At 46.9% G+C, this 26,327-nt stretch overlaps 1 protein-coding gene across 1 annotated transcript; it reads right to left on the bottom strand.

Moving 5' to 3' along the window:
* Positions 1-11,894: 11,894 nt before the first annotated feature.
* LOC142572767 (uncharacterized) lies at positions 11,895-12,911 on the bottom strand. Its single transcript, XM_075682112.1, has 2 exons — positions 12,464-12,911; positions 11,895-12,359 (listed from the first exon to the last, which is right to left on the bottom strand). The coding sequence occupies exons 1-2, from the start codon at positions 12,564-12,566 to the stop codon at positions 12,067-12,069; spliced, it is 396 nt and encodes a 131-aa protein (XP_075538227.1). The 5' UTR covers positions 12,567-12,911; the 3' UTR covers positions 11,895-12,066.
* Between the last annotated feature and the right edge of the window lie 13,416 nt (positions 12,912-26,327).

The following is a 26,327-nucleotide window of genomic DNA, read 5'->3' as shown; positions in this document are numbered from 1 at the left end:
TCCGTTGTCCGACTCATCCACGTTGAGGACGTTGTTGAAGGGAGGGACTTGTTCTCATCGAGAACGAGGAATATGGGATTTATTTACAATATCTACATGAAGGGTGGAGAACGTTACATTTAATCAGTCCAGCATGACCGAAAGAGAAAGCACACCAAGCAGCCCGAAATGGCGGCTTAAACACGCTGTCCTCCGTAGATCCCTAGGTGAGGGAAAACTGCCGTTCAACCTTCGTCAAATGGGAGCGTCCAAAGTCACCGTAGTCGACCCGCCTTTGAGGGGGCGAGTTCACACACTAACTTCCGCACTTTGGTTTCACTGAACACACCGAGGGGAGTGGGTCGTCGTAGACGGGTTGATACGCTTGACCCGAGCAGGCGCCTCTTGATTTCAGAGCTGACCCCGCAGCTAGTAGCCGCGTCCGTCCATTGACTGTGACGACCTCCGGGGCCCGTGAGAATAGCACCGCAAAACACCCTTTTTCAGGAGTTCTCTTGCTCCAAGTAGACCGCGAAGTCGACAGCGAATCAACCAACAATACACGGTCCGCCGGACGTGGCTAGACTCGCTGGCACCGGTTCGAAGGTCGCTTCTCCGAAGATCGCTACTCCCGCAGGTCGATCGAAACAATTGTAGCGGGCCGTGAAAGATTTGCAGTTCAGTACCCCTGCAGGCCGATCGTAACAGCTCCTTCATGGCCCGGAAAATCTCGACTGGCCAGTGCTGATAACCGCTGGGCAGGAAGAGAATGGCTGGTGGCAAGGGGGGGTATGCTTTGGCTTCCAGCGACCAACTGTGAAATGATGACACCGCCCCAAAACATCCAACAAGGACAGCGAACTGCAAAGCGAACTCCACAACACGGCTCTGCGCCGAGATGACGTATCTTGGATCTCACTTTAGACCCGCTAGGCTTCAAAGAAAACATAAGTGCAGAAACAACAAATGCTGCATTTCGCTACGCCAATTTTTAAACGAACTTCTTGCTGACAAATTCAGCAATGATGGATGGAGTCCTGCTAAATGAGAGGGGATCTTCTTGGCTTAACAAGATTATCAATAACAACCCCAAAATTTAGGCGGGATCCCTAAACGCAGAATTCAAATTAGCCTGCTCAAACCATCCGCATTGCTATGCAACTTTCCCTTCTTATATCTAACGGAGAAGTTGTATTCTTGAAGAGTGAGGCTCCATCGAGCAAGCGGCCATTTGTGTGTGACATTTGATTGAGCCACGTCAGAGGACAGTGGTCGGTCTCGAAGATGAACCTTGCTCCGTACAAGTAACACGACAACTTGTGGGCTGCCCAAGCTAAACAAGCACATTCCTTCTCTGAAGCACTGTAGGCTTCCTCTCTTACAGTTAGTTTACGGCTGGCATAGAAGATAGGATGTTCCTCGTTATCGTCGCCAACCTGACTAAGTACCACGCCCATACCCCTGTCGCTTGCATCGCACTGAACTATGAATTCCTTTTTGTAGTCTGGCGCGCGAAGCACAGGATGAGAAACCAATAGCGTTTTCAAACCTTGGAAAGCGTTCTCTTTGTCCTTATCCCAGTGCACGCTATTCGATGCTCCCTTTCGGAGGACGTCCGTTAAAGGACTTGCTAGTTGCGAGTAATTCGGAATGTACCGTCCATAGTAACCGGCAAGTCCCAAAAATGAACGAAAAAGCACGAACTTGGCAGCAGAAGGGATAATCAGTGATGCTCCCATTGTGTAACAACCCTTAATAGCCACATGAGATATGATATTGCTTCCTCGCACACCAGCTTGACTCACCTGAAAAGCGAACTCCACCTGTTTGCTAGACATATAGCAATGAGCAAGGCAGGTTTTGCGAAATGCATCAAGAAAAGCAAGCTTGTGCGCCTGATCGCTGTGTTTGTCTCTTAAAGAAACGCGAATACTAAAGCTGGAGCATTTTCACGGCTCGTGAAAAGCTCGCATGATTGCACACAAAGTACCGATGCAACAGGCGCAATAGCTGAGTGCCGTCTGGAACGCACAAAGTACGCAGAAGCACACATCTTTCACAACATGACTGCAAACGCCGCGCGCATCTTTTTCAGATAGCCGTCATCTGCTAGCTGCTTGGCTGGTCCGAGGACAAATCTGTTGACACCTGCGAGAGTCCGGTGTACTTCCAAAGTCTGAATGAGGCACAGCAGTCGCAAGCAGTCCAGGACTGTCAGGGACTGATAATCAGAGACCCATTGACTTATACCGATAATCATGTGTTCTCGTGCAGAGCGCGCAAAATCGTCCGTTGCGCGAATCGAGACAAACGCAACAGCTTGCACGTGAAACCGTCACCGCTAATGCGCACTCAGCAAAACACACACGCACACGCACGCACACGCAGACAACGCAGACACACGCACGCACACGCACACACGCACACACTCTCTCTCTCTCTCTCTCTCTCTCTCTCTCTCTCTCTCTCTATCTCACGCTCTCTCTCTCTCTATCTCACGCTCTCTCTCTCTCTCTCTCACACACACACACACTCTCTCTCACACTCGCGCGAGAGAGAATTAACTTGATGATGTTCTACTTTTTGAACGCGGGTTACGCGCAAACGTATGGGTGCCATTCCCTTTTGTGCATTGCGCGTAGAATGTTTTTAAAAATGCTTTGATTGCGTGTAAGTGTGGAGTTTTTTTTTTTTTTTCGAGGCTTATTTTTTTATTTTGTACGTTTTATGTCCTTCTTTCGGTAATTTCCTTACGGTAGGGTACCGTAAGGAAATTCAGTCTTTATTATTTCAAGCAGTCTTGTAATGTACTGTTCACACTATTCATTTGCCTCTTCTTCCTCTTCTGGGGTCTCCTGGACACGCCAAGTATGCCGGACTAGGTTCAGCTCGTACCCGGCGCTTGGCGACGACTTCGGGGTCAATCGACTCTCGCTCGGCCTGCCGCCGCTTGCGTCACTGCTTCGTCCTTCCCGCTCGGCGCTCGGCCTCTCGATCACGAGACGAACCCGGTATTTCCATAACGCACGCAGAACCCGTGGCACCTGCTAGAGGAGGTCAGCCCAGCCAACACTCTCTAGAGAACTCTGTCAGGAGATGTTGGCCCAGCACGCCTCCGCCTACCCTCCTCCTCCGCGACGCTTCGCCCCCTTTCTCCATCCTCGTTTCGCTCATAACCACCTCCGCTGTGGAAGCTACGCAAGAAGTTCCGTTAAGAAAAGTTATCAATCCGCGCGTTCCGTCCATGCTTCGTTGAGACCGTGTGATTGTGAAGAGGAAGAGGCGCTTAGGGAGCTCGACTCAGCGCCTTGGGGAAGGGGAGGGGGACATAAAGAAGAAAGAAAAAGAGAGCTCCGCGCCAACAGCGTTCGCGCAAGCGTACACGTGAGGCTCGTCGCGACGGGTTGCAAAAAAAAAAAAAAATACAGAAAAGAACAACAAAAATGAAAATTATCTAAAACAACGCATTAGCAGCCGCGTACCACAGTGTGTTTGTTTCTAAGGATTAAAGCTTGTTTCATTCAATACTGAGCCTGTGTAAAAGACGGTTGCGCACAATTGCGGCCAAAAAAACATCCAAGGGCGAACGAAGCCATTGCAAGAAGTGTCTCTAGCATCCACAGCGCCGACTACTATGTATGCAACGGAGTATAGACTTTGCCGTTGTACTGCCGCGCGCTCAGCCAGCGCCTTCTAGAATTTTCTAGGTGGCTTTGGCTCAGCGAGCTCCACTGTACTTTCCCCCGCGCACAATTTTCTTCACCTCCAGGCGCCTTCCTCCTCCGGCGCTCGCTTCCCTCGAGGGGCACGCATAATCTCTTTGCACGCGAATGTACGCTTGCGCGTAAATAAAAGTAATAATAATAAAAGAAGAAAAACAAAGAATGACTCGTCATCCCGACCCTGCGAAAGTGGATGGCCAGCGAAGCTGTTAGAAAACCACTCAAATGCTGTCGATGGGGATATGAAATGTTCTATTGTTCTGCCTAGTCTTAGCACGACACCGTTGTTGAGCATTACGATTTTGCACTCTTCGATGCTCATCGTATTCACGCTGTTCTTCGGGAGTCTTTGCGTGGCCTACCCATAGCGGTCTTGCAATGAACTGAACGAGTTCCTAGGCAGATCTCCATTTTCTATATGAAGTTTGGTGACGTCACTCACTGATTCGTATGCTGCTGTTGCCCCTTTCCCCCTGGAGCAGCTTATGCAACTGTAATCTTTACCGGGAAACACACGCGGGGAGAAGGAACGCGCCTCGCATTGTTCGCAGGTGCCTCATCATCCATCATGCAGTTTTGACGCATGTTTTGTGCTTTTCTTTATCGAAATGAATACTGAGCTGTGTGATGTATGCCTGATTCCAAAGGAGATACTTTTTTTTTATACTAACGGACATGAAAAATCCCGACCAACCTGAGGCTAACAGCATCGCTGTAAAAAAAAAAAAGAAGCCCGGCCACCTCCTCATAGAACTTGTCGAGGGATCAAATACATTAATATACTGCATGCATGGCCGTTGCCAAATATGCTGCAAACTAAGTCTTGAACGCTACGCACTGTCAAGACAACTAAAATGTGTATCTTTTAATAAAAGAATATACTAGTACGTCTAAAACATTGTGCCCGAAATAACTGATATCAATGCTTCCATGTTTTCTGTCTATTTAATAAGTAAAGAAAGCTTCACACGAACGTTACAACTATATAAGCTTGAAAACAGCAAAGCAGAGCATGCCGCTGATATGGAAAATGTAAATGCCATGAAATGAACAAGTTGAGGGCAAATATTTCATTGAAACTTTGTTAACCTCCCTGCGTTTCTCTCATTTGCATCTCTCTCCCTCTGTCATTCGAGAACATTGTTTACATTTTTCTTCATGTGCAACGACAAGAGGAAAATCTCAATGACGCTGTCCTTCGTTACAGTGTATTGCGCAGAAGCAGCTGTCACCGGTCGTGTATGGTGACTACATGCACCGAAATTTTAGTTGCAACAGAGAGCACATATAAAAAGCAGAAGTTCTGCGAAATATTCGAGGGCGAATCAAATGAAAGTGGGCCAACGCGAATGTATGACAAACGGCGTACTTTATTTAAAGGTATTCTCCGTGAGCATTTAGACATTTGTCCCACTGACTAAATAGTAGCGTTTTCGTCCCATAAAACTCCTTGGGTTGCTGCTTCAAAAACTCTGACTCTTTCACGTCATCGTCCGACACGAATCTGGTTCTCTTGAGCTGCTTTTTTTTTTCAAATTCTCCAAAATGTGGAAGTCGCAAAGCGACAGGTCTGGGCTGTACAGCAGAAGTTGCAGCGTTTCCCACTTGAACTTTGCCAGTTTTGTATCAACCACATCAGCGACGTGGAGACGGGCATTGTCGTGGAGCAAGATGACCCCATTCCTCAAATTTCCACGTCGTTTGTTCTTAATATTGCGACACGCAGCCGATCCGACGTTTCACAATATCGGAAACGATTGATAGTCTCTCCAGGTTTAGCAAATTCTATCAATAATGGACCCTGACGATCGAAAATAATTAAAGGTCAACACCTTTCCCGCAGAAATTACGGCCTTTGCTTTCCTTGGGGTGGTGAATTCAAATGTTTCCACTGTAAGCTTTGCCATCGTGTTTCAGGCTCGTAGTAGCGCCAACATGATGTGTCCCGGTCACAATTGCATACGAAAAGTCGTCACCCTCATTGTGGGACCGGATCAGATGAGTCAAGGCAGCGCCGAACTTCTCCGTCTTTGGCGGTGGTTCAAAATCTTGGGCATCCATTGCGCTCACAAGAGCCGGTAACCGAGGTGTTCATGAATAATGGTGTGATGCGAACCGTGACTGATATTCACACGCCCTGCCAATTCGCTGATGCTGATCCTCCGTTCTTGTCTAATCAGCCTTTGCAATTGTGTTGGGTGTGATTGCGCGGTGGCTTTGGCCCGGTCTTAGGTCGTCTTTGCAACTTTCACGTTCTTCTTCGAACTATTACTCCAACGTTTCACAGTGGCCAGTGAAATGCAATGTTCAACGAACACGGCAGCCATACGGCGACTAATTTGTTTTTGGGCAACTCTTTCAGTTGTCAAAAACCTCACGACACGAGGCTGTTCAACTTCAGCCCCATAACCCCCCCCCCCCTTTATCCGTGCAGGAGAAAAGCAAAGCACAATACGCAAATATCTCAGCACGAGGCAGGTGCTGCTCTCACGCGCTTGGCGAACGCCAACCAAAGGCGGTGCACTTGCTCAAATGTGTGTGATAACTTTATTTGGAATCCGGCGATTGGGAGGACCGGGCCTGGGGCCGCCTAGATGGCCGCTGGGAGCTGCTGCTCCCGTGTGGCCTCCATGGCTCGCTGGACGGTTCTAAGTTGGTCTTGGAGTTCTCAGCTAAGTAGAGCGGTCGACCACCGCGCCCGTAGATTTTCCGGGGAGACTGCCATTTTATCTTGATATATTTCACATCCCCACAACATGTGTTGAAGGGTGGCTCTAACAGACTTGCATAGCTTGCACATATCGCTCTCGTATATATCGGGGTAGAAAGTTTTTTGTTACCCGGGACTTATATAAGGTTCTATTTGTAACCGCATCCAAGTAACGGACTCAGCTCTGTTCAGTTTAGTGTGAGGCGGTGCTAATACTCGCCTCCGATCTTGATAGAATTTGGTAATATCGCTAAATCTTGTTAATCTATCTTTTTCTCTCCAGATCTCCTCCTCCGCGTTCTCCTGACCGATGGAAGTCACTCTTTGCTCAGCTCGGCGAGTAAGACCTCGAGCTTCGCGATGTGCTACCTCGTTGAGGTTGATTACGGGAATGCCTGGAGTCGTGTGCATTGGGAACCAGAGCAATATCCTGCCGTTCTTCTCTGCGTTGGAGAATTTTGCTTCATTGACTCTGATGATGTGTTATGCCTCAGGAGAGATTCTGCCTTTTGCATAACTTCTAATGGTCGCTTGAGAATCGTTAATGATGTACTGAGCATTCGTGGAGACCAATGCTAGTGCAATGGCTACCTCCTCTGCCGTCTCGGAATGTTTGGTATTAACTGATGCGCTTGTAAGGGGTTTTTGGGTGTGATCTACGATTACTGCTACGTAGCTATTTCTGTGTGGGTATTCAGCCGCGTATACGAAGGTTGCTCTGTCGTCTGACCCAAAGCTTCGGATCATTTTCTCTCCTCTACTCTTGCGTCTGCCATCGTTGTAACCTGAGTGCATGTTCTTGGGTATATTTGGTAATAGGAGATTGTCACGAATTTCTATTGTTATCGTCCTTTTTTCCCCGTAAAGATTGTGGTAATTCATTCCTAGTTTGCTTAGTATACTGCGTCCCTTTTTGGTTTTGGTTAGTCGTTCTGCCTGAGATGCTTTTTGTGCTTCTATGAGTTCGCCCAGTGTGTTGTGGAGTCCTTACTTTAACAAGAGATCCGTGTTCGTACTGATGGGAATCCTTAGTGCTAGTTTGTATGCCTTTTTTATCAGGTTGTTAATTTTAGTCTTTCCAGCTGCAAACCAATTGTGGAAGGCTGCTATGTATGTTATCTGATTGATTACGAATGATTGTATCAGCCGTATGATACTTTCTTCCTTCATACCCTGGTGCTTGTTAGTAATTCGTTTGATTAATCTCATGGTGTTTGTTACCTTTGTGTCTAACTTCCTAATGGTTTCCCCATTTGTGCCTTTGTTCTCGATTACTAGACCTAGTACCGTGAGTTGGTTTACTATTGGGATATTCCGCGTGTTCTTGACGTGTAGCTTGATTTCCTCATGAGCCTTGTTTCTGTCGTATCCGTTGGGAGGCCTGCCCATAAGTGTGGGGCGGTACAAGAGAAGTTCAGATTTATCCGCAGAGCATGTGAGGCCTGTTCCTAAGAGGTGTTCCTCTACTGTGTTAATTGCAGTCTGGAGTCGTTGTTCTATTGATCCGTCGCTGCCATCAAAGGTCCAGATACTAATGTTGTCCGCATAGATTGTGTCATTGAGGGACTATATGTGATTTACTTTTTTGGAGAGTCCCATCAAGACGAGATTAAACAGCATCTGACAGCGCCTTGCGGCGTGTCTCTCCCCCCCCCCCCCCCCGCACATGTCGATCTCGGGCGATGTGAGCCCTCCGACGGAGATGACTGCTTTCCTATCTGATAGAAAGATCTTAATGTAGTTATACGTCCGTTGCACTAGTCCTATTTGTTCGATGTTTTTCAATATGTTTGCATGGCTGGCATTATCGAAAGCCTTTTTAAGATCAAGGCCCAAGATAGCCCTTGTAGAGCCCGTTTTATAATCGATTATCTGATGCTTAAGTTGAAGCATCCGATCTTGTGTCGAAAGGTTTTTGCGAAATCCTATCATTGTATCTGGTATATGTTATTATCCTCTAAGAATTTATCTACTCTGCTTAAAATTACATGCTCCATTAATTTTCCGACGGCGGATGCTAGGGAGATTGGTCTGAGGTTGTCGATCTCAAGCTTCTTACCAGGTTTTGGAATGAGCGTTATCGTCGCTTTCTTCCATTGAACTGGCACTTCTCCCTTTACCCAACACTCGTTTATGTATTCTGTTAGTTTGGCGATCGATTCATCATCGAAGTTGCTGAGAGACTTGTTGGTTATACCATCCGGGCCTGGGGCAAATTAGACGAAAACATTAAATGCACGGGGAGGAATCGGCGTGGCATATCGCCCACTTAATTTATGACTTGATTGTGAAACAAAGATGCCTGTGATCAATACCGTTGTGATGCTGTTATAAAACCACGACGGCGAATGCGCGACTTCTCGTAACGAAATCGCCAGGCTTCAGTAAATTCTTCATTCAACTCAATGAATTACTGCGAGTAACAGTTTAAGCCCCGACTACTGGATGCGTCCGTCGAATATAATGTGCCGTCTACGAAGAGCGGAAGCCTCGGCAATTGTAGAAACTGTTGAGGGAACTCCAACTCCACATGAATTCCTCGAAATCACTTCAGAATGCTAAGAGGCACTGTCACTGATTAGAAGGCGCATATTCAGAAACGCGACGCCACATGCAGAAATATTCGTGGTGATCATTTTCATATTTTACGGAATTTTTAAAAAACTGCTTGTTGCAGAAACAAACACATGTCAAATGTAATTCAAACATAATTGTAGTCCTCCAGGTGGATTATTCAGAGAGGCGTACATTACCTGCAATGAAAATGGAAGCATGCACATATGCAACTAATTAAGAAAATGTCATCGGTTAACTTCTTAATTAATTTCTTTATTGGACATAATGCAGTCTACGAATTGCAGCCGGTGAGATTCCAAGGCACATCAACTTTAAATGATATTCCAGAGTGACACCAGAGTGGAGATAGGCGCCCTCAAGCTTTAGCTCAAGTGCTCCTATCTAAATACATGTAAAAGGAGAATTCGTTTTTCTCGGCAACCACTGCACCAAATTTGACGAGGTTTGTTGCATTTAAAAGACAAACTTAAAATCTAGTGACTGTTGGTTTCGAATTTTTGAGTTAGATTGTCAATTTTTTATTAAAAATTGGCAAAAATCGAAAATTTTCAAAAAACGAAACTATCAAGTTCACAACTCTGTAACTCAACAACGAAAAATGATAATACAATTCTGTGAATTGCAGCTAATAGTACATCTAAAGCGGACAAAATTGATATGTTACACATGAATATAAAAAAAATTTAATAATAGAGAAATACAACTTTTGCAAAGCCGTTGTAACCAACGTAACAAATTCACGTAAGATGTAAAATGACATATTGAATTTGTCCGCTTTGAATGATCTAATGGATGCCGTTTACAGAACCGCGATATCGGTTCTTGATGCAGAGCTATGAATTTATAAACTTCGTGCTTCTATTTTTTTCAAACGGTCAAATACTTGAAAATCGTTTTAAGAAAATTCAAGCCCTAAATCGAAATTCCGCTTCCAACAGTCACTAGAATTTAACTTTCTCTTTCAAATGCGACAAATTTCATCAAAATCGGTCCAGGGGTTCTCATAAAAACGTTTTTGCGTTTTACATGTATTTGAATAGGCCGCGTCGGAGTTGGGCCCGAGCTAAAGCTTCCTCTTAAAAGTGTACTGTGGGTCCACTTCTTTTTAACAAACTCCTCTTTTATGCGCAAAATCTCGGAAGTAACTGGACGTTCATGTTTGTTGTCTCACACTTTGGGACATGATATCTCAAAATTGGTGACCCGGAAACTTATTTCCAATCAATGCGTCTTGCAATGCCACCAGCTACAATTCGCAAATTGCAATATGTGTGGTAAAGTAAAAATAAGAAAATAATTTGTTATTTCTTTGTTAATAATTTGAAAATGTGTTTTGATTTCCTGTACTAGTTATGTTCGCCTCTTCGAGAAATCCAACTCAAGAAGAAGAATTGTGCTACTTGCCACACGCGATTTTTAAAAATTCCGTGAAACTAGATATAGGTAGATATATACGCTACTTACGGTAAACACTGAATTGTAGCTGTTGCGACACTATACACACATACACGCAAAACCGCTCGATTTCGATGCTTTTATTGCGCTTTTCGTCTTGCACATGTACAGCAGATTTATCTTCACGCAAACCAACCCCAAAATTGAGAACGCAAACGCACGCATAAAAAAGGCAACGCAGCGACCCAAGCGCCATTTGCAGAGTGCAAGACAGGGTTTTTGCAAGCAAGCGCAGCTTACGCCGCGAGCCATCATTTGCTTCTGGCAAGCGCGACATTCAAAATAGATTCACATGGGTCGCGAAGAAAGCGGTCAAAAACCAACTGTCAGCGACATCCACAAGGAGGGTGGTCGGCGCTTTGATTAAAGCATGACTAAGGCGAGAAAACACTGTCAATAAAAATACGTTTTAATTACAAGAAAGCAATGTTGATTTCACGCAAACAAAATGTGTTTCGTAACCAGTTCCCTTAGGTCAGGTGCTCAGTTTATCAGTTATAAAATGTATCTATTCTTTAGTGCGTCCTGAATAAAAGGCGTTTGCCTCGTGTGAGTAGCAATGCTGTGCACTCTTGTGGTGTTCGCAAAGGCACGCTCGCAAACTTCGTCTACTACAATATGTCGCCTCCCATGTTTTCGTGTTTTTGGCCCTCCATGTGTTCTGTGAATTGCGGTTGTGCCAGTCTACCGATTGATAAGTGCAATATTTGAGGTGGTGTTTGCGAGGTTGCTTTCATTGCTCTTCACGTGTTGCGTTAAGGCTAACGAGGTGTGGAGGCTGAACAAGTGTCCACTTTCGCATCCTTCGTGCGGCAGCGCTGGTAGACGGGCTGAGCGGCCCTTGCGGCTGAGGGCTTGCGGCGATGCGGCCAAACCCAAGCACCGAATGCCTTCGTCGATTTTCGTCGATATGGAAAGAAGCGGCGCTTTGTAGAAAGACGCGATAGGATGCGACAACCGTAGGGTCCGTTTTTCGATGCACCGATTTTTCTGTTCAGCAGGTGATCTCCACTCAACCGTTCATCACAATGAGTATGCAGTTACCATGCACTACCCAGTGGAAAGCCAAATCGCGTCGATTTCCAGGACGTATTAATTATACTGCGTTAATCGCAGGCCTATATTGCGCCATTGACAACAAAAGTGACGTCACATTTTTCTACTTTTTTGCGTTGCTCTTGATGCCGAATGCCCCATTGTTAACGCGCAATAATTCTGCGAACAACACACACCCTTTCTTGTAACTCTGCATTTGTGGGCCCTGACGCTTCACAAGCATAAGATTTCTTCTTACATCCCATGTACTTTCACTTGTTCTGGTTGCGTGTCGTGCAATGTAAAATACCCATTTGATGTCGCATGGAACGATGCGAAGTATTATGTGCACCGCACATCGACACACGAGAATAATAAAACTACGAAGGTTTGTGCGCAAAAGGAATACAAGTTAGTAGAAGGTGGAAGAACATATTTATTATTATAATCGCCAAAAAAGTAGACATTTTAAAATTTCTTTATATGAAACGATCTAATAAACAACAAAATACACACAAAACACGTAATCTCGCAGCTCGCGAAGTGTAGCGACCCACATCTCGGTGTGTCGGGCCCACGTGTCTGCATTCAAACTCTGCTCATGTGGCCTTCCTCGCCACACTTGAGGCATCCTCGTCGTCCTCCACAGTGAGCAGTGGGACAGTCCCGGCTCATGTGGCCTTCTTGGTTGCACTCGTCTGTTCGGCCGGTGGTGCTTCTCGCTGATCTGCCACGCTCCCTGTGACCGACGTCCCCGTAGATGGTAGGGAGTTCCCCCTTCTGTGGGGTTGCCTCACGCAAGCAGACCGCTCCAGCCTCCAAGGCGCCTGCGTTGGGAAGCTCCTGGCGCCAGGTAAATCCCACGGTGCCCCAACCTGCGCCTTTATAGTCACCATTGTCAGAGCAGAAATCCGCACCGCAGCCCAGCAAGAGACACCGGAAATTGTGACGGTAATGGAGGCCCATCCGTTGCCTGACTACTTACCAAAAGGCCGCCGGGCGGTTGCTGCTTCCATTCCAACGTTGGCTCCGCGCCCGCAACTTAGCCCCGAGAAACCGGCCGTGAAACTGCTCCGAATGTAAGCCATGACCAAGTGTTCTTCACGTCGAAGCCCTCTTCTTCTTCTTTCCTATACTCACGAGCACCACGTGCTTCTATAACTGCTCTAGTTTCTCCTGCAAGTATTACGAAATTAACGCCTAGGGTTGTGGAATTCTATAGGCTTTTGGTGGTCATTTTCGATTTTGAAGTTTCTGAAGCTGATGGTGAACGTTATTCTGTTCGTATGATGTGTCTAAAAGAAGTATATCTACTTAGATTTTTGGCACTTAGCTTGCCAGCTTGCTTTCAGAATGCAACAGAAGTAGTGATTTACTGCTGAAGGCCGAAGGTTCTTGTTACCACGCATAATTTACGAGATAATTCTTGAATAACCAACCCTTCCTTAGCCGAAAGTTACATTTTAGCCGAACGTTACATTGCGCATCGAATTATTGACTTCCCTCGGCAATGACGACGAAAAAGAAACTTGAGACGAGCGGGAGCTGCAAATGTGTTAAAAATAGAAAGAAAAAGCTGCGCGTGCAGGAGAAAAGCAAAGCACAATACGCAAATATCTCAGCACGAGGCAGGTGCTGGCCTCACGCGCTTGGCGAACGCCAACCAAAGGCGGTGCACTTGCTCAAATTAGACGAAAACATAAATTCAAGCGGTAGAATCGGCGTGGCCTACCGCCCACTTAATTTGTGACTTGATCAGGAAACAAAGATGCGTGTTAGTTCGATGCCGTTTTGATTATGTTATCAACCAAAAGCGGTGAGTGCGCCAGTTCTCGTAAAATATTGCCGGGCTTTGTTGACACCCCGATTCAGTTCAATGAATTGCTGCGACCAGCAATTGGAGCCCTGACTTGTGGATGCGTCCGTCGAGTGTGATGTGCAATCTAGAGAAGGAGTCCCAGTAATCGTACAAAGCGTTGAGGGAACTCCAGCTCCACAAGAACAATTCCTCGAAATTACTGGAGAATGCTAAGAGACACTGTCACTGGTTAGAAGGCGCGTTGTCATAAATGCGACGCCACATACGGAAGTGTACGGGGTGATTATTTTCAAGCTTTACGAAATTTTTGATAAGTTCCTGTTGCAAAAAGAAACAATTCAAATGTAATTCAAACATAATTGTAGTCCTTCAGCTGGATTATTCAGAGAGGCGGACATTACTTACAATAGAAATCGAAGCACATATTCAACTAATTAAAAAAAGTCAATTCCTAATTACTTTACAGGACCGAGGGCAATTTGCGAATTCCAGCCGATGAGTTCGCAAGGCGTATCCTCTTGAAATGAAATTCCAGACTGGCACCCTGGTGATATGCGCCCTGAAATTCACCGTAAAAATGCACTGTTAATGTACTTCTTTTTTAATAAAATATTCTATGCTTAGAAGCACAACAGTAACTGAACGCTCATGTATTTCGTCCCACATCTTAGGAAATAATATCTCGAAACTGGTGTCCTGGAAATTAATTTCAAATGAATGCGTCGTGCAATCTCACCGGATACAATTCGTAAATTGCAATGTGCCGTAAAGTACACTTACAGATTACAGATTTTTACAAATTTTTTTACAAATGACAGATTTTTACAGAGAACAGATTAATGTACAAAATTACAGATTTTTGATATCCATTACCTGAACGCATAAGTAAAGTCTTCCCGACTCTTGGCCAATCCCCGTGAGTGGGTATGCGCCAAATTCATCAAGGTCATCATCATCAGCATTGTCATCATCATCATTTGCAGACTGCGGGACAGGGTGTTTACAATCAAGCACAGTTTCCGCCGCGAGCCATAACTGGCTTTGACAATCGCAACATTCAAATTTATTCACGGGGCTCGCGAAAAAAACCGATCCAGAACCAATTGTCATCGACATCAACCAGGAGGGTGGTTAGTGCTTTGATTAAAGGATGACTCGGGCGATGCACTGTTTATTTCATTCAAACAAAATTTGTTTCGTAATGAATTTTCTTAGGACTGGTGCTTATTTATTACGTATAAGTTGTATCTATTCTTCAGTGCGTCCTGGAAAAAAGGCGTTCACGTTGTGTGAGTAGCAATGCTGTGCACTCTTGTGGTATTCGCAAAGGCACGCCCGCAGACTTCGTCTAATACAATATGCCGCCTCGGATGTTTTCGTGTTTTGGTCCTCCGCGTGTTCTCTGAATTCTGGTGGTGCGAGTTTAACAATTAAGTGCAACATTTGCGCTGGCGTTTTCGAGGTTGACTTCATTGCCGTCATCGCGTTCAGTTAAGGCTAATGAATTGTTAAGGCCGACCAAGTGTCCACTTGAGCTTCCTTCGTGCGGCGGCGTTGGCCGACGGGCTGAGCGGCCAAAACGGGCGCTTTCGTCGATATGGAAACAAGCGGTGCTTCGTGGAAGGACGCCACAGGATGCGGCACCCGCACGGTCGGTGTTCCGCTGCATCGCTTTCCCTGCTGAACAGCTGATCTCGACTTCAACCACTCATCAAATAGTGTGCGCAGTTACCACTGCCTATAGTGGAGAGCCTAATCGCGTCGAGTTGCAAGACATGTTAAATATACTGCATTAATCGCAGTACTATATCGCGACATTGACAACAAAAAGTGACGTAATTTTTCTTTTTTTTCGTCGTTACTCATGACGCCGAATGCCCCCATTCTTAACTAGCCTTAATTGTGCGAACAACCCGCGTCCTTCACTGAAACTTCGCATTTGTGAGCTTCGACGCTTGACAAGCGCACGATTTCTTGTTGGATCCCATGTACTTCCACTTGTTTCGATTGCGTTCCATGTAATGTAAATTACCCTTTTGATGTCGCATGGAACGATGCTAAGAACACACGCATGCCGCACATATACGCGCGAAAATATTCAAACTACGAAAGTGAACACGGAAGAGGAATTCAAGGTAATGGAAAGTATAAGAATATATTTATCAACATCATCATCAAAAAAGTAGAAATTTACAACTGATTAAATCAGCTATTATATATGTCACAAAATACACGCAAAACTCCTAATTTGGCCACACACGAAGCGCAGCGGCCCAAATCTTGGTGTGTCCCGCCCAAATGTCTGCAGATCGATCTCTACTCATGTGGCCTTCCTCGCCACACTTGAGGCATCCTCGTCGTCCTACACAGTGAGCAGTGGGACAGTCTCGGCTCATGTGCCCTTCTTGGTTGCACTTGACGCAGGTTCGACCGGTGGTGCTTCTCGCTGACCTGCCACGCTCCCAATGGCGGACGCCCCCGTAGATGGTAGGGAGCTCCCCCTTCTGTGGGGTTGCCTCACCCCAGCGGTCTGCTCCAGCCGCCAAGACGCCTCCGTTGTGAAGGTTCTTGCGCCAGGTAAATTCCATGGCGTGCCAACCTGCGCCTTTATAGTCGCCTTTGTCAGAGCAGCCAGCCTCACAGCACCCGAGCAGGAGACACCAGAAATTGTGATGGTAATGGAGGCCCATCTGTTGCCTGACTACTCACCACAAGGCCGCCTGGCGGTTGCTGCTACACAGGCTACTTAGCCTAACTTTGGGCTATTACCTAGCCCAAAGGAACCGGCAGTGAAACTACTCTCGACTTCAGCCATCAAGCGTTCGATCCTCTAATAGATTTGTTTGTTTGCCTTCTGTCCCTGGCTCATACCCACTATGGCGGATTGGCCAAGATGCGGATGGAATTCGAAGGCGATTGGCAGTTCTGAGAAAACGACTGAGATAATCGAGAGAGAAGCAAGAGAATAGAAATAACATATAATTATAAATTCAACTATAAATTTTTTTGAAACAACTAATAAACTCTTCAATGGCTTGGCAAGCATCCTTGTGACGTTGCCTAAGAGAGGAGGCTCCGAGAGGAAGAATTTCAGGAATTGCGAAATTCACTCCAATTTTCTAAATGCTGTTTCTAAAGGTTTTTCTTCGCATTTCGAAATCTTCTTCAAAATGAGAAAAAAAAAAGTCAATTGTCTCATCTTCACCGCAGAACGGACACAACGGGGAGGGAGCCAGATCAGCCCTGTGTTGATACGATGTTAAGGAACATATTCGACACCGCAATCGAGTGAAAGTTACCCCAGGTTTACGAGTTTGTTCTGCGCCAAGGGAATAGTTGGTTTTAATATTCTGCAAAATTACTTATAGCACGGTTTAAAAAGTAAAGCATGATAGCATATCATGATGTCGTGAATGTCTTCTTTCTCTGCTTTCGAACACCACTTGCATCTATTACTGACCGAGTTTCTCCTGCAAGAGTTGTCCAATATTGTGGACTTTTAGTGCCATTTTCGATGTTGAAGTTCGCGCAGCTGATACAGTCATACCTCGCCTGCCCACATTAAAAAGGCAACAGTAGTTACTGTATTACTGCTGGTGACCTAAGTTCGTGTTACCGCTCAGAGTTCAGAGGTTAAATTCCTTAATAACTGCCTCTCTTGTAGCCAGATTTACATTGCACATCAGATTTTTTACTATCCAGAGTGAAGATGACGATACAGAAACATGAGAAGAGCGGGTGCATGCGCAAAATAGAGAGAAGAGCTCTCCGTTCACGAGAGCAGTAAACCACAATGAGAAGATAATTCAACACGAGGCATGACGAACGCGGGAAAAGGTGGCGCACACACTCGAATTAGCGGGAATCAAAATGCACGGGATCGAATTGCCCCGGCATAACGCCTATATGGTCTGGTCTTCATTAGAGACATGAAGAAAAATAAAGTTTATGGCGTGATCACAAAACAAAGATGCGTGTTTGTTCAATACCGTTGTGATGACGTCAGGTACAGTATTCTTATCAACGAAAACAGCGTAGGCGCTAGCACTCGTGAGTGAGTGAGTGAAAACTTTTAGTGAGTCTTTCAAGAGTTTCGCGGTTACGAGGTCTCCGTCGTCTTCATCTTCTTGGCGCTGGCGACTTGAGACTTCTCTTCAGCAAGGGTGGGCCCCTATTCCAAGGCTCCACTGAGTCGTGCTGCATCGCTCGCGTGCTGCACTAGGGCCCTTTGGGCCGTGAGCTCGCTGCTGGTGAGCCGACTCTCCCATTGCTCCGCACTCGGGTGTTCGTGTTTGTGGAATGCTTTGTTGCGTTCGCACTCCCAGGTGATGTGGTAGAGTGTAGGTGTGGCACCGCACCAAGGGCAGGTGGCCCTGTATTGTGTCGGAAACATCTTATTGAGCACGTGTAAGTTGGGGAAGGAGTTTGTTTGTAGTCTGCGCCAGCTGGTCGCTTCCTCCTTTGTGAGGGCTTTGTGTGGTGGCGGATATCTAAATCTAGTTCCTCTATGTAAGTTCAGGGTATCTGCGTATCCCCCCTCGCAAGCCTGTAGGTGGGTCTCCGGGGCATTCGACCGCCCTGCTCGGAACGCTTCGCCTCGAGCTAGGCTGTCTGCCCTTTCGTTCCCCCCCCCCCCCTATGCCTACGTGACCCGGGATCCAGATTAGGTTGTGCCTGGGCTTTTCCTTCTCGGCGGAGGTGGCTCCGCTGAGTATTCTGAGGGCAGTTTTGCTGATTCTGCCCCTCGTGTAGTTCCTGCACACCTCTTTTGAGCACTCGTGAAGAAATTTTCCGGCTACGGTGACGTTTTGATTCTATTCGGTGAATTACTGCGAGCAGAAATTTAAGTCCTGACTTCTGGTTTCGTTCAGAGAATCTAATCTGCGATCTAGAGAAGCAGCCCCGGTGCTCGAGATCGTATGAAGCACTGAGATAATTCCAGCTCCGCAGAAAAAAAATTCTGGAAGCTCCCTGAGAAAGCTAAGAGGCACCCTTCATGTTGAAGAAGCATGCATCAACAGACGCATATCTGTGCGCAGTGCAACATATTTGCGATCAGAACGGGCGAGACAGGCGCAGTTGCCAAATGCCTCTCGAGGTGGCCTTCAAAGAGTCCACTTCCCGGTCATCCCCTTTTGTGGATATGCGCCACTCATACATGAAAATCAACTGAATCCAAATCAGATAACCGCGCCTGGATCAACGCACACTGTCTGGCTGTGCGCGACGGAACACGTTGTGGACAGTGCACAAGCTGAAGCTGACCAAAAAGAAAGAAAAAGAAAACACGGCATTGACATTTGCCAGCTCCGTATGCAAATATTTTGTTCGACTGCGCAGCGCACATTAAAGAGGGTGTTCTATCAGCACCCTATTTCAGTGTTCGTTGGATTTAGGTGCACGTTAAAGAACCCCAGGTGGTCGAAATTTCCGGAGTCCCCCACTACGGCGTGCCTCATAATCAGAAAGTGGTTTTCGCACGTAAAACCACACAGTTTAATTTTTTCAGTGTTCGTTGGAGGAGGTTTCAGAAAAAAGATAGCACCCCTACAATCTGCAAAATATGAACATATGTAATACAGTGTATAGTTTCCGCACACGGACAAAAATGGCAAATCTTGATCACGGCTCCTAACCTCTCATCCAGAACAAGCTTATTGCCTTTAAGAAGTCCCTCCTAATTAACACCCTCTGTGATACGTTTACACCATTTTTGTCTGCATAGTTTCTGACAAAGTACGATATGCGAAAGGTATGCAGAAAGCCGTGACCGAAAAAATCGTCCTTTTCGAGAAACTGTAGCGTAGGCATTGTTTAATTTGTACGCGGATTAGCTGTGAGTGGACCATTTACTGCGAAGTGCAATTACTTACGCCTATTACGAAATCCAATTAATTACACCCGTTGGAATTTATGTTGGAATCTGTGAAGAGACTATTTCGTGAAGCGGTTAGTTTAATACCATAAAATTTATTACGATGCGTACAATTGTCGCTATTATCATCCTACGCAACATGTAATTTCATCCGAAGTGTGTTTTTTATGCACCGCATAGGTCACAAATTAACTTAAATGTCGTACAGCGTTTATGTTTATACACTACACTGTTCGCAAGCTATGCCGAAATGCAAGCAGCACGGTTCATGCGAATGTACACTGTGAGACGTTGACGGAGTGATGTCCGGCGGACAAAGGGCATGTTTGATGTTTGTAGAGTGAATTAAGTATGGTGGTTCAGGAGAGTTGTATGCTGAGAGAAGTACGACGCGAAAGACAGTACATGCCAATCGTCTCATAGTGTTACTTGTCACTGGCAGAGAGAATACGTGTGATGGTGGCATTTTGGTTATATGTATACATTGGGCTGTGTTTGGAAACAGAGGTTCGAACCCATAATTGATGACGTAACCTTTTTTGTGTGTGTGTGTGTGCGTGTGGTATTCGGCAAGACAGTAGCAGTAGCACAAAAAAAAAGCTTCACTTTAAAATACAAGGTGGATGCCAATTAATACGGAAGGTTGCGACAGTTGTGGTGTGGATAAACTACATCTTACGTTAATTAAGAATAAGTCCGGTATCTTTACCGGCACTGTTTTATCCTTAGCATACCGAGTATTAGAGGACGTTAACTGGGCATTTAAAGTCGGAGAGCATTGTTCCTTGGTTGCGGAAAACATGTATATTTTGCAATGTACTTTGTTCAATGACTCGCGTCTTCGGCGCAGGCATATCTAAGCCCTAAGATTAATTCGGTCAGGTTTGAGTTCGCAGGGTCTGCACGGTGCAGGCTAATCACGTCGAACGAAACACAGGAACAAAGAGAAGACAGGGGAGGCCGCCAAAGACTGGCTTTTCGTGTGTTCTTTTTGTTTTGCTGCCGCAGACTGCTGCGAGACAACAGAATGCTAAGTTGCGACGCGTGCGCTGGTATTTTCGCACGCACTCGCGAACCTTGGTGCTCTGCGCGAATGAGTGTGACAAAATGCGTTCATTGTTTACGGCCAGGCCAGCGCAGACGCGTGGCAACCGAGCAGCAATCAAATACGGCGCCATACCTGGCTTCTCTGCCCCGCGCTTAACGAACGGGTTGGGAGCCGCCGAGTGGCGCAAGTTGGGAGCCCGGCGTTTCTTTCCTGCGTCGGTGGCTCCGGAGTATTGGGAGCGCCCGCGCTCGGAACAATTGCTGCGCGGCTTGTGCCACAGGGACAAAAGAATGGTTGTGTGCGCGCGCGCCGCCGTATCCCGGCCCATGCAGGAAGCGGGAAAGACGTGCGGCTGCCCGCGAACAAAGCAGAGCCTTCCGCAGAGACCTTGAGCGCGGCGTCGGACTCGAATGTTCCTTTTGTTTGCACGGCACACACTCATTTCTCGGCATCCAGGAGGAAGGTACGCGTTCTCTTTTGGCGTGTCTTAAAGCCCATTCACGCAGGTAGATTCGAGCCCGACACACACAGAATTTGCCCCGCTGGTTTTCCATGGCTTTCCAGGATCCAACGTCGCCGCCGGCAGCCAGAGGATAATTTGCCATACGCAGTTACTGTGTTTCTGCGAACGCTCGCGTCAATCTTATGCTGCCTCACGACATGCGAGTGCTTTCACGGGAGAAAATCTCGGATTCCAACTTTCATTCAAGCGAAGCTTGTATTGCCTCACTCGTGTCGGTGTTGCCGTACGAAAAAACTCACGCCGCGCAAAAATAAGAATTGCTTGTCGGGCTGCGGATTCCAACCACCGACCTCCGGTTTGCGAGATCGCCACGCCAACCGATTCAGCCACTGTCGGTTCATCGTAACCTCCCTCGAATGCGGTGTTTTATACGCATGAAGAAGTAGACGCAGCGCAAGGCGCGAGCCAATCGCAGGCGTCCGCTTCCTCCGGAGTGGAGACAGGGTGCGATCGCGTCTTCGCTCGCCTCGCGCCTTCCGTTTTCCGCCAGTTCATGCCCGGCAGTCAGATGGGAAGCCGAGTTTGGTTCGTTCCGCCGAAGTGCAGGCTGGCATTGAAGGAACGGCAGCGGGAGCGGGCCGCGCGTTGGGCCGAAGAACAAGCGGCGTTTGATGAACGCCTCTGGGAAGCGTTTTTACAATTGCTAGTAGTTACAGCGCGGCGTGGCGTTTCTCACGGCGCTCGACGTTTCTGCGCAGGCGCGAGTAAGAGCGTGCGAGAGAGAAAATCTGGGGGCCTTTGCTCCTTGAATATGTGAGTCTGCCTAGGCACTACGGAGGAGGTTTCTTAACGCGTGTTGTATGCGTTTGTCCCCTAGACATGCCGGCATTGCGGAGTGCGGTCCAGTTTGCTTGAATTGAATAGATACAGTTACCTCCAGCCGCGAACTTGCGACGCTAAACCGCACCCCGCGACTTCTGCCGGCACGCCTAGGGACAAACTTATACAACACGCGCGAAGAAACTCCTCCGTAGTGCCTAGGCAGAGTGGTATATTCTAGGAGCAAAAGTTCCCACATTTCCTCTTTCGCACCCGCTCTTACTCGCGCATGCGCGCAAACTTCCGTCGTCTCCGCAAGTGCCACGCCCCGCTGTACGTATGCTAGGGAATTGTAAATACGCCTTCGGGAACGCGCTCGAGAAAGGGCTCGTCGCCGACGTGCCGACCTTGCCGTGAGGGAGCGCGAAACCGAAGCGTTACGACAACGAAAAGCTGCGGATTCCGAGCTTCGCTTGCACCCCTCTTCACAGTAGTGGAAGGGCGGTCAATGCTTTTTTTTTTTTCGGAATACAGCGTGATCACATGAAAGTCACTACCTTCCTTTCAATTCCTGTCAGCAAATACCTAAAGGCGTCTCTTTTCTAAACGCTGAAACCCGACTACATAGTATATTTTATTTATTATATCCCGAATATCTTGCAGTGTTACAGAGGGGACCAGACACATGACAGCAACGATAGCAGCTATTGTGACTACAGAGCAATGCACGCCGGAGAAGCATCGATAAACACGCACGCACACTCACGCTCACACTCTCATTCGCACACTCACTCCCATTCACACTCTCACACGCTCACATATAGATCCCGTGCCGGGATCAGCAGCTGGATCGGGCTTAGCAGCGCAACGCCAAAGCCACCACGCCACCACGGTGGATAATATTCAGAACAAATTATGTTAGCTATGATGATTCTGAAAGTAGACGAATCAGTGGCACAGTAAGATGAATGCGGGAGGTGGTCTCTCCTTTCTCTTCCTTTTTTTTTCTCTTTTTCTTTCCCTTTTTTTTTTCTTTTTGCAGGACTTGAGCAAAGCATGCCGCCGGCTATCAAGCTAGGCGAGATGTGTCGTCGATTGGGTGCACGAATTACTGAACCGAACTGCAGCTGTTCCGAGGCGTGCTCGACATGGCAATAACGTGCCTGACGAGATATAAGTGGATGAAAAGAGAAAAGAAGTGTGCGAGACGAGGAAGGCGGTGCAACAAGAAATTCAAAATCCAAGTATAATTACTACATAGCAGTCATATTCAGAACAAGACAAGTACAGGACTATGCAATGATTATATCATTCTTAGATTGATGTAAGACATTAAAAGAAGTGTCGGGCTCGCAATTGTGTCCAGCGTTTTCCAGTCTATACTTCCCTTACACCTTATGCGTTTGAGTCTTTGCTTGCGCTAATGGTGTGAGATGAAGAGAAAAGCTTACGTAGCAGTGAGACAGACGTGTAGGTGAAGGCATAGTGTAAGACAGTTACGTTGATGAGGATTCGATACACACTTGAAAATACTGTTGTTTTACCTAGAGTATCGGATCTCACGTGTATTGTACGAAATAGGCTAGCAATTTATGGTTTCCAAATTTTGACAGTTCATCCCAAAGTATTGGACAAGCTGTGCACAGCATATTCGGTTTACTGTTCTCATTTGGTTTTTGACAGTTGAAGTCGGTTCGTGCATATATACAAGTAAATACGACCTTTGATGCCTAATACTGACCTCAAGATGCATTTGCACACACGTGCACCCGCACGCACATACGCACGCGCGCACACGAAAGCGGCGAAAATGAAGTTTCGCCATTCTATATATTTCAATCGCCTAAATCCGAAGTAAAGATCACCTTGAGAAGGACACAAATATCCTTTTTTAGTGTCGATTTCTGAAATTCACTTCCTGAAAATATATCGCGCTTCTAACGCCAGGTGTACGAATTTTAAAACGTTCAAACTACCCTGATGCTCAATTTTACTGTGGTTTTGGATTTTATTTTATTGTACTGTTATGCACGCTTTTGGTGTTATTTTATTGTTTATATTCTATGTGTTTCCATCTGGTAACACATTTCCCTGTTCTGCCTGGGCCTGCGCCGGTCTGCAGTAATGTATGAATAAAAAAATAAAAGTCTAGTTTTTGTTACGTTAGAGACGCATGTCGAAGCACAACAATGAAACAAAAGAAAACAAAACGCAAAGCTTTCCACACTTGAATGCTCGGAAAGTGTACATTGCCTTCAAATCTCAACACGAACGCCGAAACTCGGTTTTCTCTCTTTCAGATGATTGATTTTCTTATGCAGGGCTTCAGTTATATCCTTTGTTTTTCTTGGCGTCAATTGCAATGAAACTCCATAGGTGTTTTCTTTAGTAATCAACTATTGAAGTCCGCCGACGAAATCGAATGTTTCTGGGCAAAAAACGATCAGGCGACCCGCTGCGCGGTATAGCCCAGTGGCTATGGCATTGCGCCGCTGAGCTCGAGGTATGGGGAACCAGCGATGGCCATGAGGCGCTACGACAGTTTTAGTGTGCAACTAAAATAGGCTAACACCGTCCGGCAGGGAGGCTACCAAGATGGCACAACATTTCAGCGATAGCAGACGCGCGCCTGTATCAACGTTTGCTTAGCTTGTTGCGTCCAGCCAAGTTCTGTCCATGGCCATGCGCGTTACATCGAGCCCATGCGCTGCTACGTCCTATGGTGTGAGGAGCCGTGAAAAATGTCTCGAGATGAGTGGCGAAATCGCTGAAAACTGTGTCCACCGCTCGCATTGGATGCGTGTTACGGCGCTGCTGCGCTGGTTGCCCATGGCGCGGTCTCGATGCCGGCCGCCGTGGTCGCATTTCGATGAGGGCGAAAAAAAAAAGGCGGATCCCACGCACTGTGGCGATCGATGTAACTGTTTGCGTTCATTGACGTGGCAGAAGTGTCGCACTTTAATTGAATTATGGGGCTCTACGTAATTAATGTTATACCTGTATGTATACATTGCGAAGACACATTCGTGATCTGCACCACGTTTCGCTGCGTAGTAAAAACGCTCCTGTTCCGCGCAACGCTTCTTTCGGGCCTGGGTATCATCGACGCTGAGTGCGCACTTAGGAGCCATTCTGCTGGCGCGTGTTTACGTGCTCCTTCTGCACACGAGGCCAGCGCGCTGTTGAGACGCCAGCTCCAAGCGCTATCTTCAGGCTTGGGACGATTGTAATGTTCACACTATCACAGCCCGCCACGCGACCTCCACATGGGTTCGAACGCTGACGCGGATCGGTATAATGCTTCGCCTAACAGGTTCGATCAGTTCGAGCAAGCATAGAATTCAAGAAAGGCATTTAACAGGCGCGCGTATAGTCTTCTTTCCGTCGTAGCCTATAAGCAGCTGGCGTCGGCAGATCTAGTATAGGCTGCTGAAACAGCCGCAGCACCATCTGGCCAGCGCCCGCGGCGCCCATACGGCATGCATGCCTCATAATGAGATCGTGGTTTTATGTAAAGCCCCAGAATTTGTATTACAGCGAATATGTATAGACTTGGATCTTGGAATTTCTCCGTCGACAGAACAGTCGACAGAAAGCATATGCTGCGAATTGAAGCGCAAAGTGCCTGTCTCCATTGGAATTACGCACGCGAGACGCACCCCAGCATTAGTTTTAATAGAGAAAAGCACAAATGTCAAAACCAAATAATAGATAAGGCGCGTTAGAACAATGCGAAGCACGTAGCGTTCACCGCATGCATTTCCCAGTAGAGATTACGCCTGCATAAGCTGCACTTGCCGGGAGAGAGAGACGAGAAAGAAAGAGAGAGAAAGGCAGCGAGGTCAACCAGACTAGCGTCCGGTTTACTACCCTACACTGGGGGAAGGGAAAGGGGGAACAGAAAGAGGAAAGCGGGATAGAGGGAACGCTGTGTGTGCACGCAGCAAAGCGCTTTGAAATCAGTCAAGTCCAAGCAAGTGCAAGCGGCAACTGTAGCATACGAAGCAGGTAGTGACGTCACTGCACTTTCGTATGCAAAAGAACCCGCCTAGCAACTGATTTCCTATGTGTTGTGATAGTGCTATGGCAAGGTCACACATAGGGTTCTCGAAGAGCAGCGTGGCCATGATGAGCGGCGACGGGAACAGCAACGTCAATATGCACAGCAGCGTCGTGCTCAGGCTAGGCAGGAGGGAGCGGTTCCTGTCCAAAGCTAGCCACGTACACGCTTAGTATAGGACACCTGAAGAGCAGCGCGACTACGATGAGCGCCGAAGGGAACAGAAACGTCAATATGCACAATGACGTCGTGCCCATTTAATTGTCTTGCTGTTAGTCACTTCATCTAGTGCATTGCTCAATCGTTTAAGGCTGCGTCACATCGGCCTATGGGATCAGGTGATACCACAGCTTCGCAAATCAGCTTCTCAGCATGTATGGAGCCCATTTTTCTTAATTTGACGATCAAGGGTTAACTTGCCGCTGCAATTCATGCTTAAGTATGACTTTCCTTCTGGACATACAAGCATGCAATCGCGAATGATCTCAGCGCACTCGATAACTTGAAAGCAGTAAATAAGGAAAGTTCGTTTCTTATATTCTCGGCGTTGCCTTATCGCTCGATTCCACAAAACGTGAACGACACGAAAGGCGGAATATTAGTTGCGCCTGAGGCAACGACGATGAACGTCAGCAGAACGGCGAACGTCACATTATCTGAAGATAGAACGTCAGAAGAAGGTCGGAAGGCCAAAAATCGCCCGGAAGAGCGTGACGCGCGTCCTTTACATACGATTACGAAGTGTTTTTCACATGTGCGCGTGCA

This window comes from Dermacentor variabilis, chromosome 1, assembly GCF_050947875.1.
Source record: "Dermacentor variabilis isolate Ectoservices chromosome 1, ASM5094787v1, whole genome shotgun sequence".
Taxonomy (NCBI): Eukaryota; Metazoa; Arthropoda; class Arachnida; order Ixodida; family Ixodidae; genus Dermacentor; species Dermacentor variabilis.
Note: the sequence above shows the minus strand (reverse complement) of the source record. Positions and strands in the feature narration are given on the sequence as shown.

What these genes read in the sequence shown, in the direction of transcription:
- LOC142572767 (XM_075682112.1), bottom strand. Translation starts at nt 12,566, where the DNA reads ATGGCTTACATTCGGAGCAGTTTCACGGCCGGTTTCTCGGGGCTAAGT. An exon ending in AACCGCCCGGCGGCCTTTTG is followed by an intron (nt 12,360 to 12,463) that starts GTAAGTAGTCAG and finishes GTGACTATAAAG; the next exon opens with GCGCAGGTTGGGGCACCGTG.